Source organism: Cydia strobilella, chromosome 11, assembly GCF_947568885.1.
Source record: "Cydia strobilella chromosome 11, ilCydStro3.1, whole genome shotgun sequence".
Taxonomy (NCBI): Eukaryota; Metazoa; Arthropoda; class Insecta; order Lepidoptera; family Tortricidae; genus Cydia; species Cydia strobilella.
This window is the reverse complement of record NC_086051.1, coordinates 9765007-9785416: the sequence shown is the minus strand read 5'-3', so window position 1 is coordinate 9785416 and position 20410 is coordinate 9765007. Positions and strand designations below refer to the sequence as shown.

General features: G+C 36.1%; 4 protein-coding genes across 4 annotated transcripts; 2 read left to right on the top strand and 2 right to left on the bottom strand.

Moving 5' to 3' along the window:
* The first annotated feature begins 431 nt into the window (after positions 1-431).
* Positions 432-7138, top strand: LOC134745131 (tether containing UBX domain for GLUT4). The gene is made up of 8 exons (XM_063679099.1): positions 432-613; positions 694-886; positions 1050-1269; positions 1577-1946; positions 2461-2652; positions 3273-3435; positions 5899-6082; positions 6897-7138. Exons 1-8 carry the CDS (start codon positions 533-535, stop codon positions 6997-6999), a joined length of 1506 nt encoding a protein of 501 aa, XP_063535169.1. The 5' UTR covers positions 432-532; the 3' UTR covers positions 7000-7138.
* A 2879-nt stretch (positions 7139-10017) lies between these two features.
* LOC134745134 (zinc finger CCCH domain-containing protein 3) lies at positions 10018-11541 on the bottom strand. Its single transcript, XM_063679103.1, has one exon. The coding sequence runs from the start codon at positions 11539-11541 to the stop codon at positions 10045-10047; it is 1497 nt and encodes a 498-aa protein (XP_063535173.1). The 3' UTR covers positions 10018-10044.
* LOC134745176 (U6 snRNA phosphodiesterase 1) lies at positions 11504-12911 on the bottom strand. The gene is made up of 5 exons (XM_063679164.1): positions 12673-12911; positions 12407-12549; positions 12057-12234; positions 11813-11975; positions 11504-11731 (listed from the first exon to the last, which is right to left on the bottom strand). The coding sequence occupies exons 1-5, from the start codon at positions 12759-12761 to the stop codon at positions 11549-11551; spliced, it is 756 nt and encodes a 251-aa protein (XP_063535234.1). The 5' UTR covers positions 12762-12911; the 3' UTR covers positions 11504-11548.
* Positions 12912-16156: 3245 nt separating this feature from the next.
* Positions 16157-19111, top strand: LOC134745127 (protein ecdysoneless homolog). Its single transcript, XM_063679093.1, has 3 exons — positions 16157-16452; positions 16570-16772; positions 17861-19111. Exons 1-3 carry the CDS (start codon positions 16245-16247, stop codon positions 19091-19093), a joined length of 1644 nt encoding a protein of 547 aa, XP_063535163.1. The 5' UTR covers positions 16157-16244; the 3' UTR covers positions 19094-19111.
* Positions 19112-20410: the final 1299 nt, after the last annotated feature.

Sequence of the window (20410 nt, the reverse complement as noted above, 5' to 3'; positions counted from 1 at the left end):
GTAGTATAGTATGGGGAGACCGGCCGGAACATTTCGACGAGACTGGTCCGCAGTATAGTTATACACGGCGCGCCCTCGACCAGTGAAGACGTGTCGTTGCTCCGTGAAGACGATCCTCGTAAATTGGATCGAATGTCGAGCTATTCGACTTAATAATAAGTGAGTGACCCGTTTAAAAAACCTTTAACCCCCCCTACCCGTTAGCTTCACCCTCACCCTCGGGTACTTTTAGTATCTTGTTTAATCACCATTCCTACAACTATGCCAAGATTTGCTTATACACGAATTATTTCCCCTGTATTTCCTACGTTTGGTCATTGGTGGCCTTTTAGGCCTCCGGTGGGCCTCCGTGTCTCGAAGTGTATGGTGTGTATGCACCATAATGCTATTAGCATTTTTGTTGCCCGCTGTCAATGTCAATTGTCTTATCAAGAATGTCAAGTGACGGCTCCGACTTCGATGATAATCACTTTTACAATAAAATTTTGATTCAAATTTATATAAATTCCATTTAAACTACAAATTTAAAAACATGTCTAAAGAACTTGTTGTTTTAACTCCAAATGGCAGAAGACAGAAAGTTCACTGTACCCCAAATACGAGCTTTTTGCAGGTTTTTATTGTTTGTCTGATAGTACGATACAATCTAAATGTTTTAAAAAACAAATTTAATCAATAAATATTTACTTAAAGGTTTTAGAAGATGTATGTGAGAAGCAAGGCTTTCAGCCTGATGAATACGGTTTGAAACACTACAATCAGGTTATAGACTTGACGAGTACGATTCGTTGGTCCAATATACCAAACAAAGCTACGTTAGAGATGGTAGAAGCTGAACGATCGCGCCATGAATCAAATGTTACTATTGGATTACAATTTGCAGATGGTATGTATTGTATACAGAGTTCCAATAAAGAATTACTTGAATAACTTACTTTCTGTAACTGGTCACCAATTTTGTTTGATGTGATGGAAATACTTAACACATTTACTGCCATCTCGTGCTAAAAGGTTAGTAGCTTATATAATATAACCTGTAATGTTAATAGGTGAAAGAAGAACAGCGGATTTTGCACCCAACACATCACTGTTTGATCTTCTCAATTTGATGGCACCAGAAGAGTTCAAGGCATTAACACATCCAACTGTTCTCTACATGCGACATGAAATTACTGGGGTATCTGCACTCAAAGAAAAGACACTGCGTCAGCTGGGGCTAATAGGAGGTAGAGCTATTCTGAGACTGTTGAACAAAGCAGAGAATGCTACGTAAGTATTACTGTTTTAACATGTCAATTACTGGAAGGAACTGATGATCATTGCACTTCCAAATTTATATTAATACAAATCTAAATTAAAATTCAATATGATCTAAAAGTTTTTTTAAAGCTAGTAGAATCTGCAGCCACTCCTTATTGTGACACACACACACACACATACATGATTTTTCTAAAACTCAAGTTCTCAAAATAATGAGGTGCAGTGTGCAGTATTAACATGAGTATATATATTTTGAGAAAAAAATGAACATATTTTATGACCAGACCTATATGATTATTAATACAATGTTACACAGGCAAGCAAATGTGTCAACTGTTTACCGGAGACCATTTCCATCTAAAGAGGAGAAAGAGACCCAAGAAAGGAAGAAATCTATTCCAGGAGACGACAATACTGCTGGTCCATCTAATACACAGCCCTCCAACATCCAGAAAACTGCCTATACAAAGAGTACTAACCCAATTGATTTAATTAAAAAAGAGAAAGTAGAAAAACAAAAGGTAGAAACTAAAGTAGACCCTGAGACAGTTGAAGCCGAGCCTCCTTCAAAAGATATTGAGCCAATGGAAGTAGAAGAAATTGCAACTAATACCAATAGTTCTACATCTGTGTCCTCACAAGAACATTTAGAAAGAAGACTGATGATAGAGGAAGAAGTTACATTTGTGAGTACACCAATTCCCTATTTGATTGATATTATATTACTAACTGAATACATATTTAATTATACGAATGGGTCTACCACAATTGAATCTCATTGTATTTACCTTAAATTCCGACGTTTCAGCTGAGTTGCACCAGCTGTGGTCACTGGAACACTGACGAAATTAGTTTATAAAAATGTTCGGGGTAGACACGGAAATTGCCACTACCAGTTAAAATTTAATGTTTATTGTCCACGGCAATTTAAGGTAAAAAACGCGGTAGGCCCGTTCATATAATTCAATATGTGTTCAAAACGCGAGAGTTTAAAGTGTTATATTACTAACTGATGGCTATAGATCAGCATTTCCCAAGCTGGGTGGAGCCTAGTCAAATTTGGGAACCATTGCTGTAGATTATAGTATCTTCAAATGAAAATGCAAATTAAAACTTGTGAATCCCTGATTCATATTTCTTTGCCCAAGATCATTTTACCACAGGTTCAGTTACTAAACACATATAATAATTATTTTTCAGTTGGGTTCACAAAAGGCCATTGTTTTCACACCAAAAGAAGAGCAAGAGGAATTGGATGACCTACCTGATGATTTCTATGAGTTGTCAGTTGAAGAGGTGCGAAGACTGTTCAGGGATCTACAGCAAAACCGTTTACAGTTAGAAAACACACCCCTACTCACATCCACTAAAAAAGAAGATATGGCAAAACAGGTTCAGTGTTTTAACTTTCCTCATTCGCTTGTAAAGCGGCCCAGATCTGTTCGAAAACCTTATCATACACACCAGGACAAGCAGTAGTATGAAACTGAATGTAGTAAGTAGTAAGAGGTGACAGGAAACTAGAAATTCTTTTTATTAGATTTTTTCCAAAGAAGTGAGGAATTTGCCTGTTAAATTTTAAAAAACCCTCTGCTTAGCAACTGTGTTAACACAGCCACTATTGAGACCCTTCTAAAACGAGAACCGATCGCAAACACACATCTAACACATCCACTGACTGGCCCGAAGGCCCCAACGAACAAACATCAATTTTGAGAATCTAAGATGAACTATGGGCATCATCATGTTTATTGCTGTTATTTGACTCTTGTTAAAATATATATTAAATCGGGTCTTACTATTTAAAGTTGGCGATTGATATTGACGGTTGACGACATGTTTCGCTCCATAACGAGAGGCATCTTGAATGGGAGCACGCTTTGATGGACCGACGCAGAAGATGCTCCACGTTATGGAGCGAAAGATGTAGATCAATCACCGACTTAAATTACGAGTGACCCGGATTAATATGTCTGTGTCTTGTTATCTGATTCTTATTGATTATTTTACAGAGTTCTGAACAGAGGTTAGCTCAATATAAAAGTGTAGTGGTCCGAATACAGTTCCCAGACCATGTCATACTTCAAGGCATCTTCTCACCTGACAACACCATAGGGGATGTCTATAACTTCATCAAGGACTACCTAGAGACTCCGGATAAACCTTTTACTACTTGTAAGTTACATTACAATGTGTCTTAAAAAAAACGAGCAAATTAAAGATACCTGTTGCTACACCATGCCATTGACGAAAGAACATTAAGTGCCAGTTGCACCATCCGCACTTGACAGGCTGATCAACGTCACCCGACGCGCCGCGGCGGTTTACTATAAAACTTTCCATGCAATAAAATTTAGCGAACTCTTTAACGATGACAAACAGTTAGGTGCAACCGATCCTTAGTTAAGACACATAAAGTACTATAGTACAATATTGAAGCCGCAAGTTGAACAAGTGCGCTGCATGGCCTTATACACTGCGGTAACTTAGGTAGTCAAGCGCTAACGTTTGACAATTTACGAGTAGAGGGATATACACGGGATATAGCAACTAGCAAGCAATGCTCGTGCGCCGCGACCCGCCTCTTTCTAATTAATACAATATGGGTCGGTTGCACCAAACCGTCTGTCACCGTTTTACCATTCGCTAAATTTTATTGTATGGAAAGTTTCATAGTTCTCTGCTGCTTGACGTTAATCAGTCTGCTATTTGTGGTTGGTGCAACTGGCCCTAAGTCTATCTCAAGCGCGTGCTAATGTTAAGCCTACTGAGAGAAAAGGTACACAACGATACCTCAAATAGAAGGAGGAAAATTAAAAACTTATTTTACGCGATTAAGAGGCCGTAGTCGATTTTGGAGCAAAAATTTTAAATTGATAGATTTAGTCGTTGAAATTATACACGTTTTGTTACGTAATATCTAAATAACAAGTATTGGTTTCTATTAGCACGTTTTCTCATCTTGCCTTTTAATAATGAGGTCGCAAGCGTGCGTCACCGGAATATATGAAAATAAGGGGCAGTTTTTAAAAATTCATCAAAAATTTATGGTGGTAAATTATATAAATTGATGTATAAGAATAGTTTCAGCAAATGTTGTAGATTGTTTAAGTATCAAAATTACATTGAACTTAAGTCGATTTTCAGAGAAATTGTCACTTGTTTTGAAGTAATATCTGGAGAAAATTGATTTCGTCTAACTTTCATTTACACTATTTCAAAGTCATAATAATAAAAATGTAGTCTGATAAACGTCAAGTTCAGGATATGTGTAATACACTAATACAAAATTACCATGTTTAGCCGTCCAAACTTTACGAAATTTACAAATAAGAGCGACAAAATCAGTGCTTTACGCGCGTTTACCTAAACGTCCATCAGAAAAGCAAACATTACTAATTTAGTGAGTCTGTTATCAAAAAATTGATCTGATAAAAATAAGAAGACGTGCTAATAGAAACCAGTACTTGTTATTTCAATTAGGTAACAAAAGGTGTACAATTTCACCGACTAAATCAATCAATTTAACATTTTTGCGACTAAAATCGACACCGGCCTCTTAAGTCCCGTCATTGTGAATAATAATGACCTCAAATAGATTTTAAGATCCACCGTTTGGTAATGAAATGTATACCTTTGCATAGGATATATTTTATAATAACAATCAATTACTTTTGATTAGTCTTAATAAAGAGGCATGATTTATCATCATATCAGCCGAAAGACGTCCACTGCTGGACATAGGCCTCCCCCAGGGATCTCCACAACGACCGGTCTTGCGTTGCTCTCATCCATCGGCTCCCAGCGACCTTAACCAGATCGTCGGATCATCTTGCACAGGCATGATTAGGATAACTTATTTTTCCCCTCACTAGCTCGGAAAGCCGTCTTTTATCCTTTAAAACAAGCGGGGAAAAACGCATTTTATCCACTAGTGGGGAAAGTAATTTGACCTTGGATGGAGCGTGTTTAAGTCACAGTCCTAAAATTTATGCTTATGTCATCCTAGTTCTGTGGTTTAAGTAGCTTTTGACAGATAACAAAACGTAAAACGCTCATAATAATGGTTCGTTCGATATTAATTATCATTAAATAAATGGTTTGAGAATTTAATAAAAAATACCAAATTTGGCTTTATTTAATGATTTTAAGTCATAAACCTTAAATTCCATAAGAAACATTTGTTTTTTAAATGATGTTGAATGTAATTCTGAACGCACAAGTTGAGTCGATGCAATTTCAAAACGCATTGTCAGAAATGTCAACATTGTCAACAAAATTTTTCTCACCGGCTCCGACACGTAAAAATGCACAACTTCCAGAGTTTTCTGTTATAATATCGTATTATCGTTAAAAAAATAGCGATTCCAGTGACGAAGATGATCTAACGCCTGTGTATGTTGCACTTTCCTCGCTATAGTGAGGGGAAAAGTTTTGTGTTACACACGGGTGCAAATGTATTTTACTTCTCGTGTGTTGAAACACTCGCTACGCTCAGGATTCTATTTTAGAACCACTCGCTACGCTCGTGGTTCAACTATAGAATCATTTCGCTTGCTCGTGTATCAATTCCACAATCGCGGGTAAAATACAACTTTGCACCCTTGTATAACAAATAACTATATTACCTTTTCTCAGTTGTTACACCACTGAAAGAAACCTTAGATCCAAACATGACATTACTTGAAGCGAAATTCGTCCCGTGCGTCCACATGCATTTTAAATGGCTGAAGGAAGAGGCGAATCCGAAGTACCTTAAGAAAGAAGTATATTTAAAAAAGACTGCCAGTGATGCCGCCAGCATACTAGCTTCCAAGTACCGGTAAGTTCAATTTCTGCATTATAAAAAAAAAACCGGCCAAGTGCGAGTCGAACTCGCGTTCCAAGGGTTCCGTACATTACACAATTTTTAACAATGTATTTTTATGTGAAACGTAAGTGAAGTGTCTTTAAAAAAACCCGTAGGAGGTGGATCAAAAACTAAGTAATCAAGTCCGACTCACGCTTGACTGCAATTTCTAATAGGTTTTCCTCTCATCTATAGGTATAAGTGCCGGCACTCAGTAACCGCGAAGACCGCACATTTTTGGAAGATGTTTACCCATTAGTTCATTTTGAACCTCATTGCAATATCCATAGTGGTAAATCAATAACCGGGTAAAACGGCCCTACCATTTTTAGGGTTCCGTACCCAAAGGGTAAAATTCGAAATAAATAATTGAATTGAATTGTAAAAACGGGACCCTATTACTAAGACTCCACTGTCCGTCTGTCTATCACCAGGCTGTATCTCATGAACCGTGATAGCTAGACAGTTGAAATTTTCACAGATGATGAACAACAAATACTAATAAGTACGGAACTCTCGGTGGGCGAGTCCGACTCGCACTTGTCCGGTTTTATTTTTAGTAATAAATTACACCTGACCTAAGTAGTTATTGTTTTCTAAGAATTCTGTATCTACCTTTTTTGTCGTTCGCTTACCCGGACACCAAACGCGTCAGTCACACGCGAAGATTATGTGCGCAAACTATTTGCAACGACTTAGGCGCTCTTGGCGCCCCGAGAATAGAATAGATTGTGCTACCGCTGCTGCATCTGTCGACTGTGCTCTGCAGTAATAACTTTTTTTACAGAGCTCCTAATAGAAGGAAACCGTCTTCATCCAACCCCAGAACATCTAATGCTGGAGCATCCTCGTCGAAAAATAGCAAAGTCCCGAAATGGTTTAAACAATAACCAAGTTAAGCCATACTTATCTGGGTTCCGTACTTTAATTTACTATATGTGAACGGAACACATGAGAGTTTGTTTGTTTTAATTTTTAAATCAATATGTTGTAATATATGTGATAAAAGGGGGCATAGCATACCTGTTTTATACAATAAATGAATAAGATACAAATTTGTATTCGATTTTATAAAAAAAAAATATTCTACAAAATTTTCTACCCTGCATTCGTAGTATTTTTACACATGTACTTAAACTAAAAGGCAATTTGGATAAATGAGCACAGCTCAACGCAAATGGCGATGCAATCGAATAGGTTCCATTCCAACTGAGCTTTCATATGAAATATTAATTACTAATTCTTTGATTTGGACTTTCGAAAACATATCAGGTACCAGAGGGCCTACCACGTTCGACGTGTTGCCTCTCTGTCGCACTTGTAAATTCGTACGTAAGTGTGATAGGGAGGCAACACGTCGAACGTGGTTCACGGTAGGCCTTCAGGTACCTATTCCTATTAGTATTAATTTAAAAACACTAGAAACACACATTGGAATTGGAAAACAAATCATAAAATACAGGCTATAACCTATCAGTTGAAAGTGTTGAAACCTATATCAACCCATTGAACTATTATTAAGTTCTACGTATAAAACCGGCACAGAGAGCCAGTATTTTGCGCCATGAGTTGTCGGAGGATAACAAACTATTGAAGCGGCGCGTGAGCCATGAACTTCACGGCGCTTACGACGTTTTTGGCGCGTGGTTCACGCCCCGATTGCGACAATTTCATTGTTTGGTATAACATATATGGCTTCTCTATATGAAGTAATAATAATGTATCAAGCACCCTCTGTAGTTAACTACACTAAAACCGGTTTAAGGCGGCAGGTATAGCAGCGTAGCTATTATCAGGTGATCTTTCGGCTGGAGTGAAAAAAGGTCACCAGGGCGCGTATAGCTAACGTGCCAATTGTTAACGCTCTGTAGCTTATCGAAGTCGTCTCTTTCTATCACCCTTCCCGCTAGTGTGACAGTGACAGTTGCGTTTCGTTCGCTACGTTGGCTACGCACCCTGATCCAAGGGAAACTACCTACCGACTACTTGGTTTGTCATGGGCTACAGCTACACTATCATTTAGTTAGAGCCTCAACTCAAGCAAACAAACAAAACCAAGTATTTGGTCAAGTTTTACGTTTTTATAAGAATTTCCGCGAATTAGTAAAAAAGCCGGTTTTCATGGTTTTTTTTTTACTTCCAATATTATTTAACAGGTAATTTTGAAACAGGAAACAGTTAATTTTGAAATACCTAATGACAAGTAATGCAGAAGAATTATAAAATAAGATCCAATATAATTGATCTAAGGTTATAGTTTTCCCCTAATTTTCATTTTCTTGTTGACTGCTATTATATTGCACTCAACTGTATTTGTGACGTTCCATATCTAAAGCGCCCTTATGCACATGGAGCATAAGGACCCATTAGGCATGAAACGCCACATTTTTTTCAAGTTAACGGATTTCGAGTTATTGTCGTTCTATCACTGTATTTAAAAAATACGTCAATGAGAACAGTGTTACGTAAAATTTTGAAATAATTCATACTTTACAGTGAGTATGATTTTAGTACCTAATTATCAATATAAAACAGAGCATATCTCTAAACATCACATAACTAATTAAGTTTAGGTATGTATTTACGGTTACTGAAAATGTTTTGCACTTTAAAACTTTGTCATAGTAAACTGCAATTTGAACAATCGGCATTCACGAAAGCAAAATCCTAATTTGAAAATGACATCGTTCTAAAACTTCTAAATACCATATGTTCAACAAAGGCCGTGCCAGCATAAGCTAAGTGATTCTGCCCCCCTTGAGTTTGGGCTTGTAATTTTTATAGATTGTGTGCCTCTACATTAGTCATTATTGTGCCAAATTTGAGCACCCTAAACGTTATAGTTTTTGTTTAAAAAAAAAACTAAATTTTATTTTTCTTTGATATTTTTTTCTAGTCAACCAATTTTAACGAGCTTGGCATGTGTTGTAAATTTAATCAAGATGATTAAATGACCATAATTATACTTTCATTATGTCATAGAAAAAAAGTTAAAAAAATCCAATTAAACTTTTCAGATTTTTTTCTTTCACTTTCACGTTAGAGACCGCTCTAATTTTTTCACTGGTAAAACTCCCACATAGGATGTTAGTGGGTGTATTACCAGTGTAAAAATTGGAGCGGTCTCTTAACGTGAAAGTGAAAGAAAAAAAAATCTAAAAAGTTTAATTGAATTTATTTATTTCTTTTTCTATGAGATAATAAAAATATAATTATGGTCATTTAATCATCTTTATTAAATGTACAATATATGCCAAGCTCGTTAAAATTGGTTGACTAGAAAAAAAAATATCAAAGAAAAATAAAATTTCGTTTTTTTTTTAAACAAAAACTATAACGTTTAAGGTGCTCAAATTTGGCACAATAATGACTAATGTAGAGCCACACAATCTATAAAAATTACAAACCCAAACACAAGGGGGGCAGAATCACTTAGCTTTTTTTATACCACGTCGGTGGCAATCAAGCATACGGCCCGCCTGATGGTAAGCAGTTACCGTAGCCTATGGACGCCTGCAACACCGGAGATTTACACGCGCGTTGCCGACCCTAACACTCCTCTCCCTCGTTGAGCTCTGGCAACCTTACTTACCGGCAGGAACACAACACTAGTGTTATTTGGCTGCGGTTTTCTGTAAGGTGGAGGTACTTCCCCAGTTGGGCTCTGCTCTAGATCTGGAATGACATCCGCTGTCCTGTGCCCTACCACACAAAGCGAGATGTCATTCACAGTGCCCATACCTCTCTTTTGCTTATCCTGGCACGACCTTTATGGACTGCACACTTTAATGTGAAGTTTACTTACATTTGAAATTGGGGGCAGAAAATACTCTTAAGGGATATCATATCATATCATACCCTTCTCAAATATATGTAGTTAAATACAACGAGATTTTTTGTACTCACATTCTCCAAATTAAAATGTGATTACTTTACTACAATTGTATGAAGGATGGTAAGGTGCCCAATTTACACCTCGTTGGTTTAATTTCCAAATTTTCGCTACTATTTGGTTCTGTAACTGATTCTTTATAATATCTATTAGCATGATCATTATTTTCTTGGGAAGACTGTTGGTTCAAGTGGACTTTACTTTTCCTTTTTTGCGTGCTGCTTGTATTACTTTTTACCTTACTCTTTTCAAGTTTATATTTAATTAACTTTTGTTGTGTCAGTTTCTTCAAAATAAGTTTTCGATTTTTATCTATGTTTAAACTTTTAGCAACATGTCTATTCAAACATTTGTCACCCTTTTCACAATAGCCTCTCATAAAATCAAGGCAAATTTTGGCTTTTTCATTCAATTTAACGTGAAGATAAGGACAACCATCTTTGGTACACATTCCTTTTAGATAAAAGTAGCAAGTCGGCATTTTTTTATCAGAGAGTTCATGTGACAGTAAGCAATCGTTGTTATGGCACACACCATTAAGAAATTTCCTGCATATTGACACATGCTTTTTATCATGAAGAAACTCGCATTTTCCGTATGATTTACGTAGGCATTTTCCATATTTGCGGAACTGTGGGCATGGAATATTGTTTTTCTTGTACTCACCAGCAGCTTTGATTCTTGTTCGACTGCTTATTATTTTCTTAGCCGTACTGGATGTCTGCCTCTTGAACTGCGGCTTGCCTATACCGAGTGTGGATCGGACAAGTTTATACCTATTTGCATTTTTGGCGGGGGTTTTGGAAATAACTTTATGGTTGTTGATAGTCCTTATCAAACACTTATGATTGTTAGAAACTTTAAAAGGTGTTATTTTTACATCTGGTTTTACAGAGTCAAGGTTCTTTTTTACATCAGTAAGTTTGATTGATTTATATTTGCTAATTTTTATTGTACTTGTTTGTGGTTTGATAATATTATTTAATGGCTCCTCAGGTTTCCTTAACCTCACGAATGAATATCGAGAGTTGGTCTTGTAGGGTTGTTGTGGAACTAAACTGGTTTGAATGGAGCTTGCAGTCAATGTGTAACTGCTATCTACTAGTGGGCTTGGCTTAATATAACTATTTGTAATGTAATGACTATTATTGTTATTTGCAGACAGAACTGGTTGGTCCACTCTATTGGGTCTACCAAAATTAGGATTTGCTATATTGTTTTGAACTGAGCTCTGAGATGTATGTCTAACGGGTGCAGCACCTGTTGCAATCAATGTGTTACTACTGTCCATGAGGGGGCTTGGCTTCACATAAGAGTGTGGAGTATTAACATGCTGGATTTGGTGATTGTTGGTTCCATTTGGTCTAACAAAGTTAGGATTAATATAAATTTTCGGCTTAGGCAATGGATGCACATTTTGTAAGTGTTGATAGAAGTTTGGATTAACATGCATTACAGGCACATTCCCCACAGGAACACTGTTACTTGGTCTCTTATTAAAATTAGGATTTATAAACACTTTGTTTCTTCCTTGTTCCATTGTTCTTTCACTGTAAAGCAAATTGATAAAATTTGTTCCCTATCTTGCAATTTACCTTGTCCACTATTATAGTTTTAAGACAATTTTCAACTTGTTGATAAAGAATATTATTAAAATTGTCTAAAACACTGGTTAGTTCTGCCTTCTTATCACCATTAGCCCAGAGTATACTCATATGAAGTGATGGATTCTGAAAATCATAAATAGACATTATTATTATTTATTTTACTTCATAATTACAAAACATATGAAGTAATAAAATAATACATACATCATAAAAAGTTGGAAGTTTATAGTCAGTAAGAATGTTGTCCACTTTCTCCACAATTTTTAGCAGAAACTTGTTACTGAAGTGATCAACTGCTAAAGACACAAATGTTCTGTTCTTGTCCTCATTGCAATATATCTTCACACTTTCAAAACCCAAATCAAAGCTGTAATAAAAAAATATTTATAACCAACCATTATTTTAAACACAAAACAAAAATGATCCTAGAAATGTCATAAAACAATACCTGTCTATACCATCAACTGCATCTTGCAACGACTTGGTAAATGGAGTTATCAGATGATACATCAAAGTCACAGTTCTTGATAAACTTATATGAAAATCATCACACACATGCAAATCACTGGCAGGACATTCCGCTATAAATCTACTTATTAATGTTGTCAAATTTTCTTCCTCGGGATCTGAAATTATAATGTAAAAAAAATGTAAACATTGATTATAGCAATCAATTCAATATATTAATATATAGCAATTATCTTCATTATAGTAATTATATCAATAAAACTATATAAACTGATTAACAAAAGTTTGTTGTGTCTATTATATTTCTTGTTTTTAAAAACAAATACATACATCTTATATAAACATGGGATGCCCAGTTTCCTCTTTTATGTGGAAAGGTTCGAGCGCGTCCTTTATGCAGGTCGGGGTCATCTACATGGTTCTCTGTCCCGAACACTGGGACATTCCCCAAATTTGGTGTAGGTAACTTTAACCTGAACATTGAAATTTATTCACTTACAAAATGTAAAAACCTTTTTCTCATAATTTTATTGTCATATCATGTCACAGCAGTTGATCTAAACAAAAGATATTGGACTGTTTACGTTATTACGTACTTCTTGGCGCTTTCGATATTGTCCTCCGAATATGCGTCACTATCTTCTGAACTGGACCCGTAATCACCAATATAAGACAAACCAGACATGGGAGCTCATCAAAATTATATTTTATTTCTAAATTCTCATTGCGACCAAGTTCAAATACTCACTATAATATTATTTTGAGATAGAAATATTTTTTAATAAAAATAGACTAGAATATGAGTAGAATTATTCATTCATGCTATATTCATACCACCAACATGCCACGAAATGTCAAATTCAAATTACAGATAACATTAAAATATATAGTCAGGTTTACATTCGCTGCGCTCCACACCGTGCGCGAATGTGGAGGGCACCTTTAGCAGGCTTATTTTATTATTTATTTAATAAAAATACAGAGTATTCTTACAATAATAATAGCCCCGCAAAACTCAATAAAGTTTGACTGTGGGGTCATCAGTCTCTAGTTACATATGTACTTAACTTAATTTTATAGTAGTGCAATTACTACAAAAAATTGAGGTAGTGTATTTTTAACATAGATTTAAATTTAGATTACTTATTTTTAGTCACTATTTTTAGTTTAAACGCTCCAGACTACGCGACGCGAAGCCGCGAACGCGAATGTGGAATTGATTTCGCTGATTAGCGAACTAGACTCCGCGTTCGCGGAGTCGCGCACGAGTGTGGAGGGCTAATACAACTGTTTTTAAACCACAACACACCATCGCACCGCACCAAGGTCATTATGCGACGCACCCATAAGTAAGAGCGAGAAAGAGATATCGCTTTCTCGCTCTTACATATGGGTGCGTCCAATGGCCTGACACTTTGATAGAGAAAGAAAGTCTTATTGCGATTTCTATAAGAGGAAAGAGAAAATAGTGCCATGCTTTGTCCTTATCACCGACCGGGTGGCATCATAAGGTCCCTCACACTATTTTTTGTCGGTTTATTAGCCCGCGTCAAAGGAGGCGCGAAGCGCGAACTGGCAAGACTCCACATTACACACTATTTTGACTCATATGTGGCAAGATAAATAATACTTATATTATATAAAGCGGCTATATTTTACGGTTTTACAACAAAACAAAATGGAAAAATAGCTAAATCACGTATGATGCCTTAGATAACTAGCAGTTAAGCACGATCAGCTGATGCTTTTCCGCCGTCTTTGTCGCGACGCTCTCATAATGAACACTATAGACAAGCAAATATACCAGACTACCATAATAGTCCAGAACGCCGCGACAATAGGAATAAATGGTATTGTATGTGAGGGTTGAGGAGTGGTTAGTCCTACCTCACAGTCCAGTTGTAGTCTTGATAATCTGCTTCGCTCATCTGCCTTATGCACCATCTGTGGTTAAAAGGGTTTATATGAAATGACGCATCACTAAGTGTCTACCACTAAGTATGAGAGTTTAAGCCTCTATCTTTTATGTCTATATGTTTCTAAGGATGATGGCATCTTCCATCAATCATAAATAAGTGTCAAATGATATCTATTAGTTACTATAACATATATGAGAACCATCTTACTCAGCCGGATGTAGGTTATATCGGCTACCAATGTAGCCGCCCTTCGCAAAGGGTGTACTCAGTACATGCATAATACGTGCTGATAAAGGAATACCAAGCGACCGTAGTCATCTCTGCACTCCTGCACAGGATAAAGGAGAACCTAGCAGCCAAGGCCACAGAACTCCTAGAGCCGGCCACCATTGTGGTCACTCTTACATATTGATAAAGGAGACGTCAGCAGCCGAAGCCACCTCTCTCCTACATAATCTATAAATTACCTAGTCCGCCTTACCTAAGATGGGCTCCAAAGAGCTTCCACGACCTTTATCGTGGCAAGCTCAATAACTCATAGGTACAAACTTACTGGATCCACGGATTGCCGCGTGGCAACCAGTAAGATGGCTATTAAATTATAAATCAAGATAATTGTACAATAGTATAAGACAATAGGTACAAAGCAGTAAACACTTAGCTTTCAGGTAAACCAGCCCATGTGGTCACCGACTCTGCGCGTCGCCTTTCTTGGCTTCTTGATAATAACACTTGATAGCACTCATTATATCAGATCACATTATTAGATCTATCTTCCTCAAATTGTACCGGCAGAATGGCCGTCCATAACATTATGCAAACTTTTGTCCCATAAACAATATCTTATTTAAACCTTCGCGACCATTTCGCGACACTGTCGAACCGATCCGACTTGACTCGATCGGATCGACTGTCGCGACAGTCTTGACGAGAACCAAACTGCGAAATCGCCGTGAAGTTTGCGAGTATGGAGTCATACGTCAACGTCGCGACATGTTCTCTCCGCGAAGTCGCGCCGCGGTTCACAAACATAGTCTGGAGGGTCCTATAGGTAGAAGGCGATGGCGAAATGCCGAAATTTATAAGAGTGAAAGAGAAAAAATCCTATACTGCCCAAATTTTATATGAATATTCTTTCTCTTACCCCTTACCCCCGGTCGCTCGGTGGCGCGTCTATAACTACTTGTATATACTATGTCTATGGGTGCGTCGCACAATGACCTTGTTGCGGTGCTTACACACGGAACACGTGTAGGAGTAATTATAGTTGGTCAAGCAAATCATGTCAGTAGAAAAAGGCGGCAAATCATAAAAAAATGTAGGCGCGAAGGGTTATCGTCTGATGGAAAATTTAAAATTCGCGCCTTTTTATACTGTCACGATTTGCTTGACCAACTATATATCTAGTTTGTGAGTACACACGAGTAGCTAGTGTAGTGTAGCCGCTAGCCGCCGTAGCCGGCGCCTATTATTGCTCCAGCGACATGAATCGTTAAAAGCACCATAATACAAATATTTTTTATTGATTTTTCTTATAGATCTATACTCGCCTCAGTGATAATCGAAAACCTAATTTTCGTTATTTTGTCTCTCTATCTGACTCAAATGCTAGAGGCGCAGTAACTTAATTTCGACGTTCGCGGTAGACCCCTCAAAGATCTGTCATTGTCATTACTGTGATCGTGATCTCCATGGAGACTGTATAAAGGAGCCAAATCTCTATGTATGAAAAGTGTCCATCAAAAAGCAGTAATTAGGCGGCGCCACCATACACCGAAATACTACCAAAAACAACCTAGGTAATTTGGTCGGGTTATTTGTTGCCTTATATGGTTCATGTTATACTCATGTCCCAGAGCCTAACTAGCGCCACCGGAGAGATTAGGAACTATTATTTAAAGCTTAACGAGGTCACTTTTACAACAATTCTGCCATAAGAGATTGCGATCCTTTCTATACCATCCATAGATCCATAGTGATCTCAACTGTGATATCTGAGGGCCTACCGCGAACCATGTTTGACGTGTTACCTCCCTGTCACACATACGTACGAATTAATAAGTGCGACAGAGAGGCAACATGTCGAACGTGGTTCACGGCAGGCCCTCTGATACTGTCATTCGCAGATTTCGCATTCGCAATCGATCGATTCGGTTTATTTTCATTTATTTTATTGATGACTATGCTTAGAGGTTATAATTATTGTTTTGGTTATTTTTGGTGTGAAAATAGAACTTTAAGCTAAAGAAATGACACAAACTAAAGGAGCTAAATTAGTACCACTACTCGAGGATTCTGTTGAGTGTTTATTCTTTTCGGCGAATTCAACAGATAATTTTAATTGGGATGCGTTGTGTTTGCAGTTAAACACTGCCATACAAAACTTATCTCCCAATTATATTTGGCACAGGGATGAATTTAGAGTTCATAAACCGATTGAGTTTGCTACCAAAGAGGGTAAGTATTAGTAATTATGCTAGTGAATTGATATAATCTTTATAACGTGTTTGGTAGTACATTATCAATCAGTCTCTTGTGTAACAATTATTATATTTTATTTTGTATTGCTTTCAGATATACCTGAACACCTTGCTGCCATCACATGTTTCGGTGATAACATTGAGGATGAGTGGTTCATCGTGTACCTGGTATTAGAACTAAGTAAAAAGTTCAAGAATGTAATAGTACAAGTTCGAGATGACGATGGAGAATTCTTGCTTATTGAAGCTGCAGATTACTTACCTTCATGGGCAAATCCTGATAGTACAGATAATAGAGTAAGTTTTTATTATTAATTAATTAACATTATAGAAGTCAGGTGGGCCGTATGCTTGTTTGCCACCCACATAATTTTATTTTTTATTTTTTTATACCACGTTGGTGGCAATCAAGCATACGGCCCGCATATTTGGCTCATATATAACATTACAATTAAAAAATACAATTAACATTAAAATAATAATAGTATCTTAAAGTAATAATAATACACAGAAATAGATTACTTACTATCTATTAGCCAACGCCTGTCCTTACATGCCTGTTGCAACAGTGCATGATGTAAGGACAGGCAAGACAATCTGTGATCATAGAATTTGAAAAAAGTAGTGTTGATTTAGGCAGAATGATTAGTGGAAACATTTTCGCCTACAATTTAATTTTGGTAAAATATGTACTTTTATTGTGATTGGACATTTCTTAAGATTTGGATAGGTAGTAGAATAGAATAGAAAATCTCTATTCATAAGCACAGACACAGCAAATAAACTTACAAAAAATAGAAAAAAAGGGTCTCTATTGTTTGACATAATTATTGAAAGTCATAATGTAATGATTGTCATATTATCATTAGTCATAATTTGGTTTTACTCAGAAACGCGTAACTTTTCAGGATTGCCATAAAACAAACCTAACCTAACCTATCTTTAGGATAACCCAAGGAAAATCCTGAAAAGTTAACGGTTTCACAATTATAACTAATGATAATATGACAATCATTACATTATGACTTTCAATAATAACAAAGGGACCCCTAGAAAAAAACATAAGAAGGTGTGTCACAAAATGGTCACATCTCAGTGTGATGTAGTAAAATCTTTGTTTTATGAAGTTGAATGTTTTGTAATGTTATTGAAAAATAATTGGTTTTGACAATTAAAATTTTGTGAGCAGATCAGCTCAATGACACCATATTATTGTATTTGTTATACAACTTCCATAGTAGCTTGCCCATACATGAACATTGGGCTTTTCATCAAATTTGACTTGCAAATATAAACACCTGTGAAGTTAATTAAAAGATAGTAATAATTATCAACTATGTGTCTTTATTCTTTAATACTGAATAATTGTATAATGTTTGTTTCAGGTATTTATTTATCAAGGCCATATTCACATAATACCACCCAATCTTCATAGAGATGCAGAGTTAAAATTAAAAGATGCGTTACAGATAGTTGCTTGTGCATCGGATAAAACAGTGGCTTCTAATGCAATTCAACATTCAATTTTAAAAAGAATTGGAAATTACCCTGAGAAAATGTATGAGTTATTTCACAGAACTGTGGTTAAGCTACCAGTGGATATTGCTGCATTAATTTCTCTTAAACCTTCTCTCATGGCCCCACTCGTAAATGCATTCTGCAATCATGATTTCCTAGATGCAAAGGCTTGTAAAAGCATTGAATATGATGATTGTGTTGTTATTGGTATTAAATTTACCAAGTGTTTATATGCCATGCTAATGCATGCTAAGCCACTGAAAAATAATAACTTTAAAGAAATAAATGACAAGAAATGTGTTATAGGTCACAAATTGACTGCAGGTTATCAAATTCTGATGAACAAACCCAGTTTAGACATGTTTGCATCAAAACAATTTAAAAACTTTATGAGCAAATTGAATGCTAGTGGATATTTCAAAAATAACATTGAAGGCTCAATAGACTACAAGGAGCTATTAAAAAATGCTAAAGAATTTTATTCTGTTATGGAATGCCCTATAAATTCACAAGTGGCAAATGAAATTTCAAACTTAAAATTATCAACAGAGTTTGCTCAAACTAGAGAAGCATTGCTACAAAAAAAATCAACTGGAGAAGAATTCAAACTAGATGATGAAGATTGGCTCAAGATTAATCCCGATCAGTTGAATCAACTACTTAACTCAAGATATGGTAAAAGAACTAAATTTAATGATAATGATACTTTGACTGCTAATAATATAACATCAAAATTGTCATCTTTCCTTATGAAAACATCAGATTTTGAAGGTATTGAAACTACTAAAGATGACTCAATTGGAAATGTTGAATTTGATCCAGATGACTTTGTCAATTCGGTTCAGAAGATGTTAGATATGATTGGTATTGGTAAAGAGGCTTCTGATAGTGATGAGGATAATTTAAGTAGTGGAGATGATATGGAGCAAGATGAAGCATTAGAAGTCGTCAAACAAGAAAGATTGCAAGATAACAAAACAATATTGCAAAATATCATTCAAAGTATGAAAGAAGAAGGATTGTCTGGACCTTCCAGTAATTTAATGAAATCTGTTGGGTTTCAAAAAACAGATTTATTGGACTCTGATGATGATGAGTAAAGTAAAATTAAACCATATTGCATACACCACAGTTCAATTACATTATTTTAATTATATTCAGACTTCAGACACTAACATGTTACCCATACAATACAAATACTTAACCTCCTGACATATCAATTCATGTTCAACTCACTGAAGGCGACTACTAATTAATAATTACTAAGTAATTTAGGGATTCCTTATTCTATAAAGCATCACTTAAAAGCAGCAGTCATACATTTTTTTAAATATGTAGGTATCGGATTGAGTGACGATTTCCATATAAATTTAATTATGGCCAAAGTCAAAGGTTAAAGATGTAAAAAAAAGCGTTTTAAAAGTATGAATATAAGGTTTTCGTCCCTAAATTATATGAAAATGACATATAACTTGCCCTAGTTGCTAAGAGTAGTAAGAAATATAGCATAGATTGGACTTGAAAAAAATATCTTGGATGCTATTAAATCTACACTATCTAGGAGACAATTCTAGTCTCGTATTGTAGCAAATTTAGTCTATTTCAAAAACTAGTTTTTTAGGGTTATAATCCCCCAAATCTAAAAAAAAAACGAAATTTTTGCGGTTTTTTCAATTTTTGACAAAGTTGCGTGCGGCGCTCGAGGTCTCAAACTTGGATTATTCACTGGGCTAACATCATAAACAAGTCTGCAAAAAACCAGAACTACCGAATTTGACTCATTTAACGCAAACGCTAAATGTATAAAGTTACTGCAGGTAAAAATACCTACTACTGAAGTTTATAACTTAGCAGTGTTTTTTTAAATGCATATGTATTTTACTTTCCTCGTATTCGAAATGAAAAGATCCCTTATAGGGATAAGCTCGCCTTTGTACCTAAATTTATATGAATTTCATGTTAACAATTTTTGTTTTGTACAATAAAGTGATTTACTACTACTACTAAAAGTAGAATGTTTAACTCAGGTGAAAGGCACCATTTCAGTCTCGGACTATTGACGTCGAACGCAGTGCCTTTCAACCCTTGGTAGTAGATTGTTAAATATACTATATCAGTCTATGTATCTAAATCGATTCTGAAACTCAAGCTTTTTCTCCTCTTTCGAATTGAAAACGAGTGGACCACTAGATTCCCAATGGGGTTGGCAACTGTTAAAGGTTTGCAGAGATGGCGCCATCATAGCTTGCCCCTTTTTCTATGAGATTTGGCTTAAATCCCACCAACATGTAAACAAGATTGAAGGCAAAGAGTATAATAAATTGAAGGTTTGGCAACTGTCAAAGGTTTGCAGAGATGGCGCCATCATAGCTTGCCCCTTTTTCTCTATGAGATTTTGATGAGATTTGGCTTAAAGG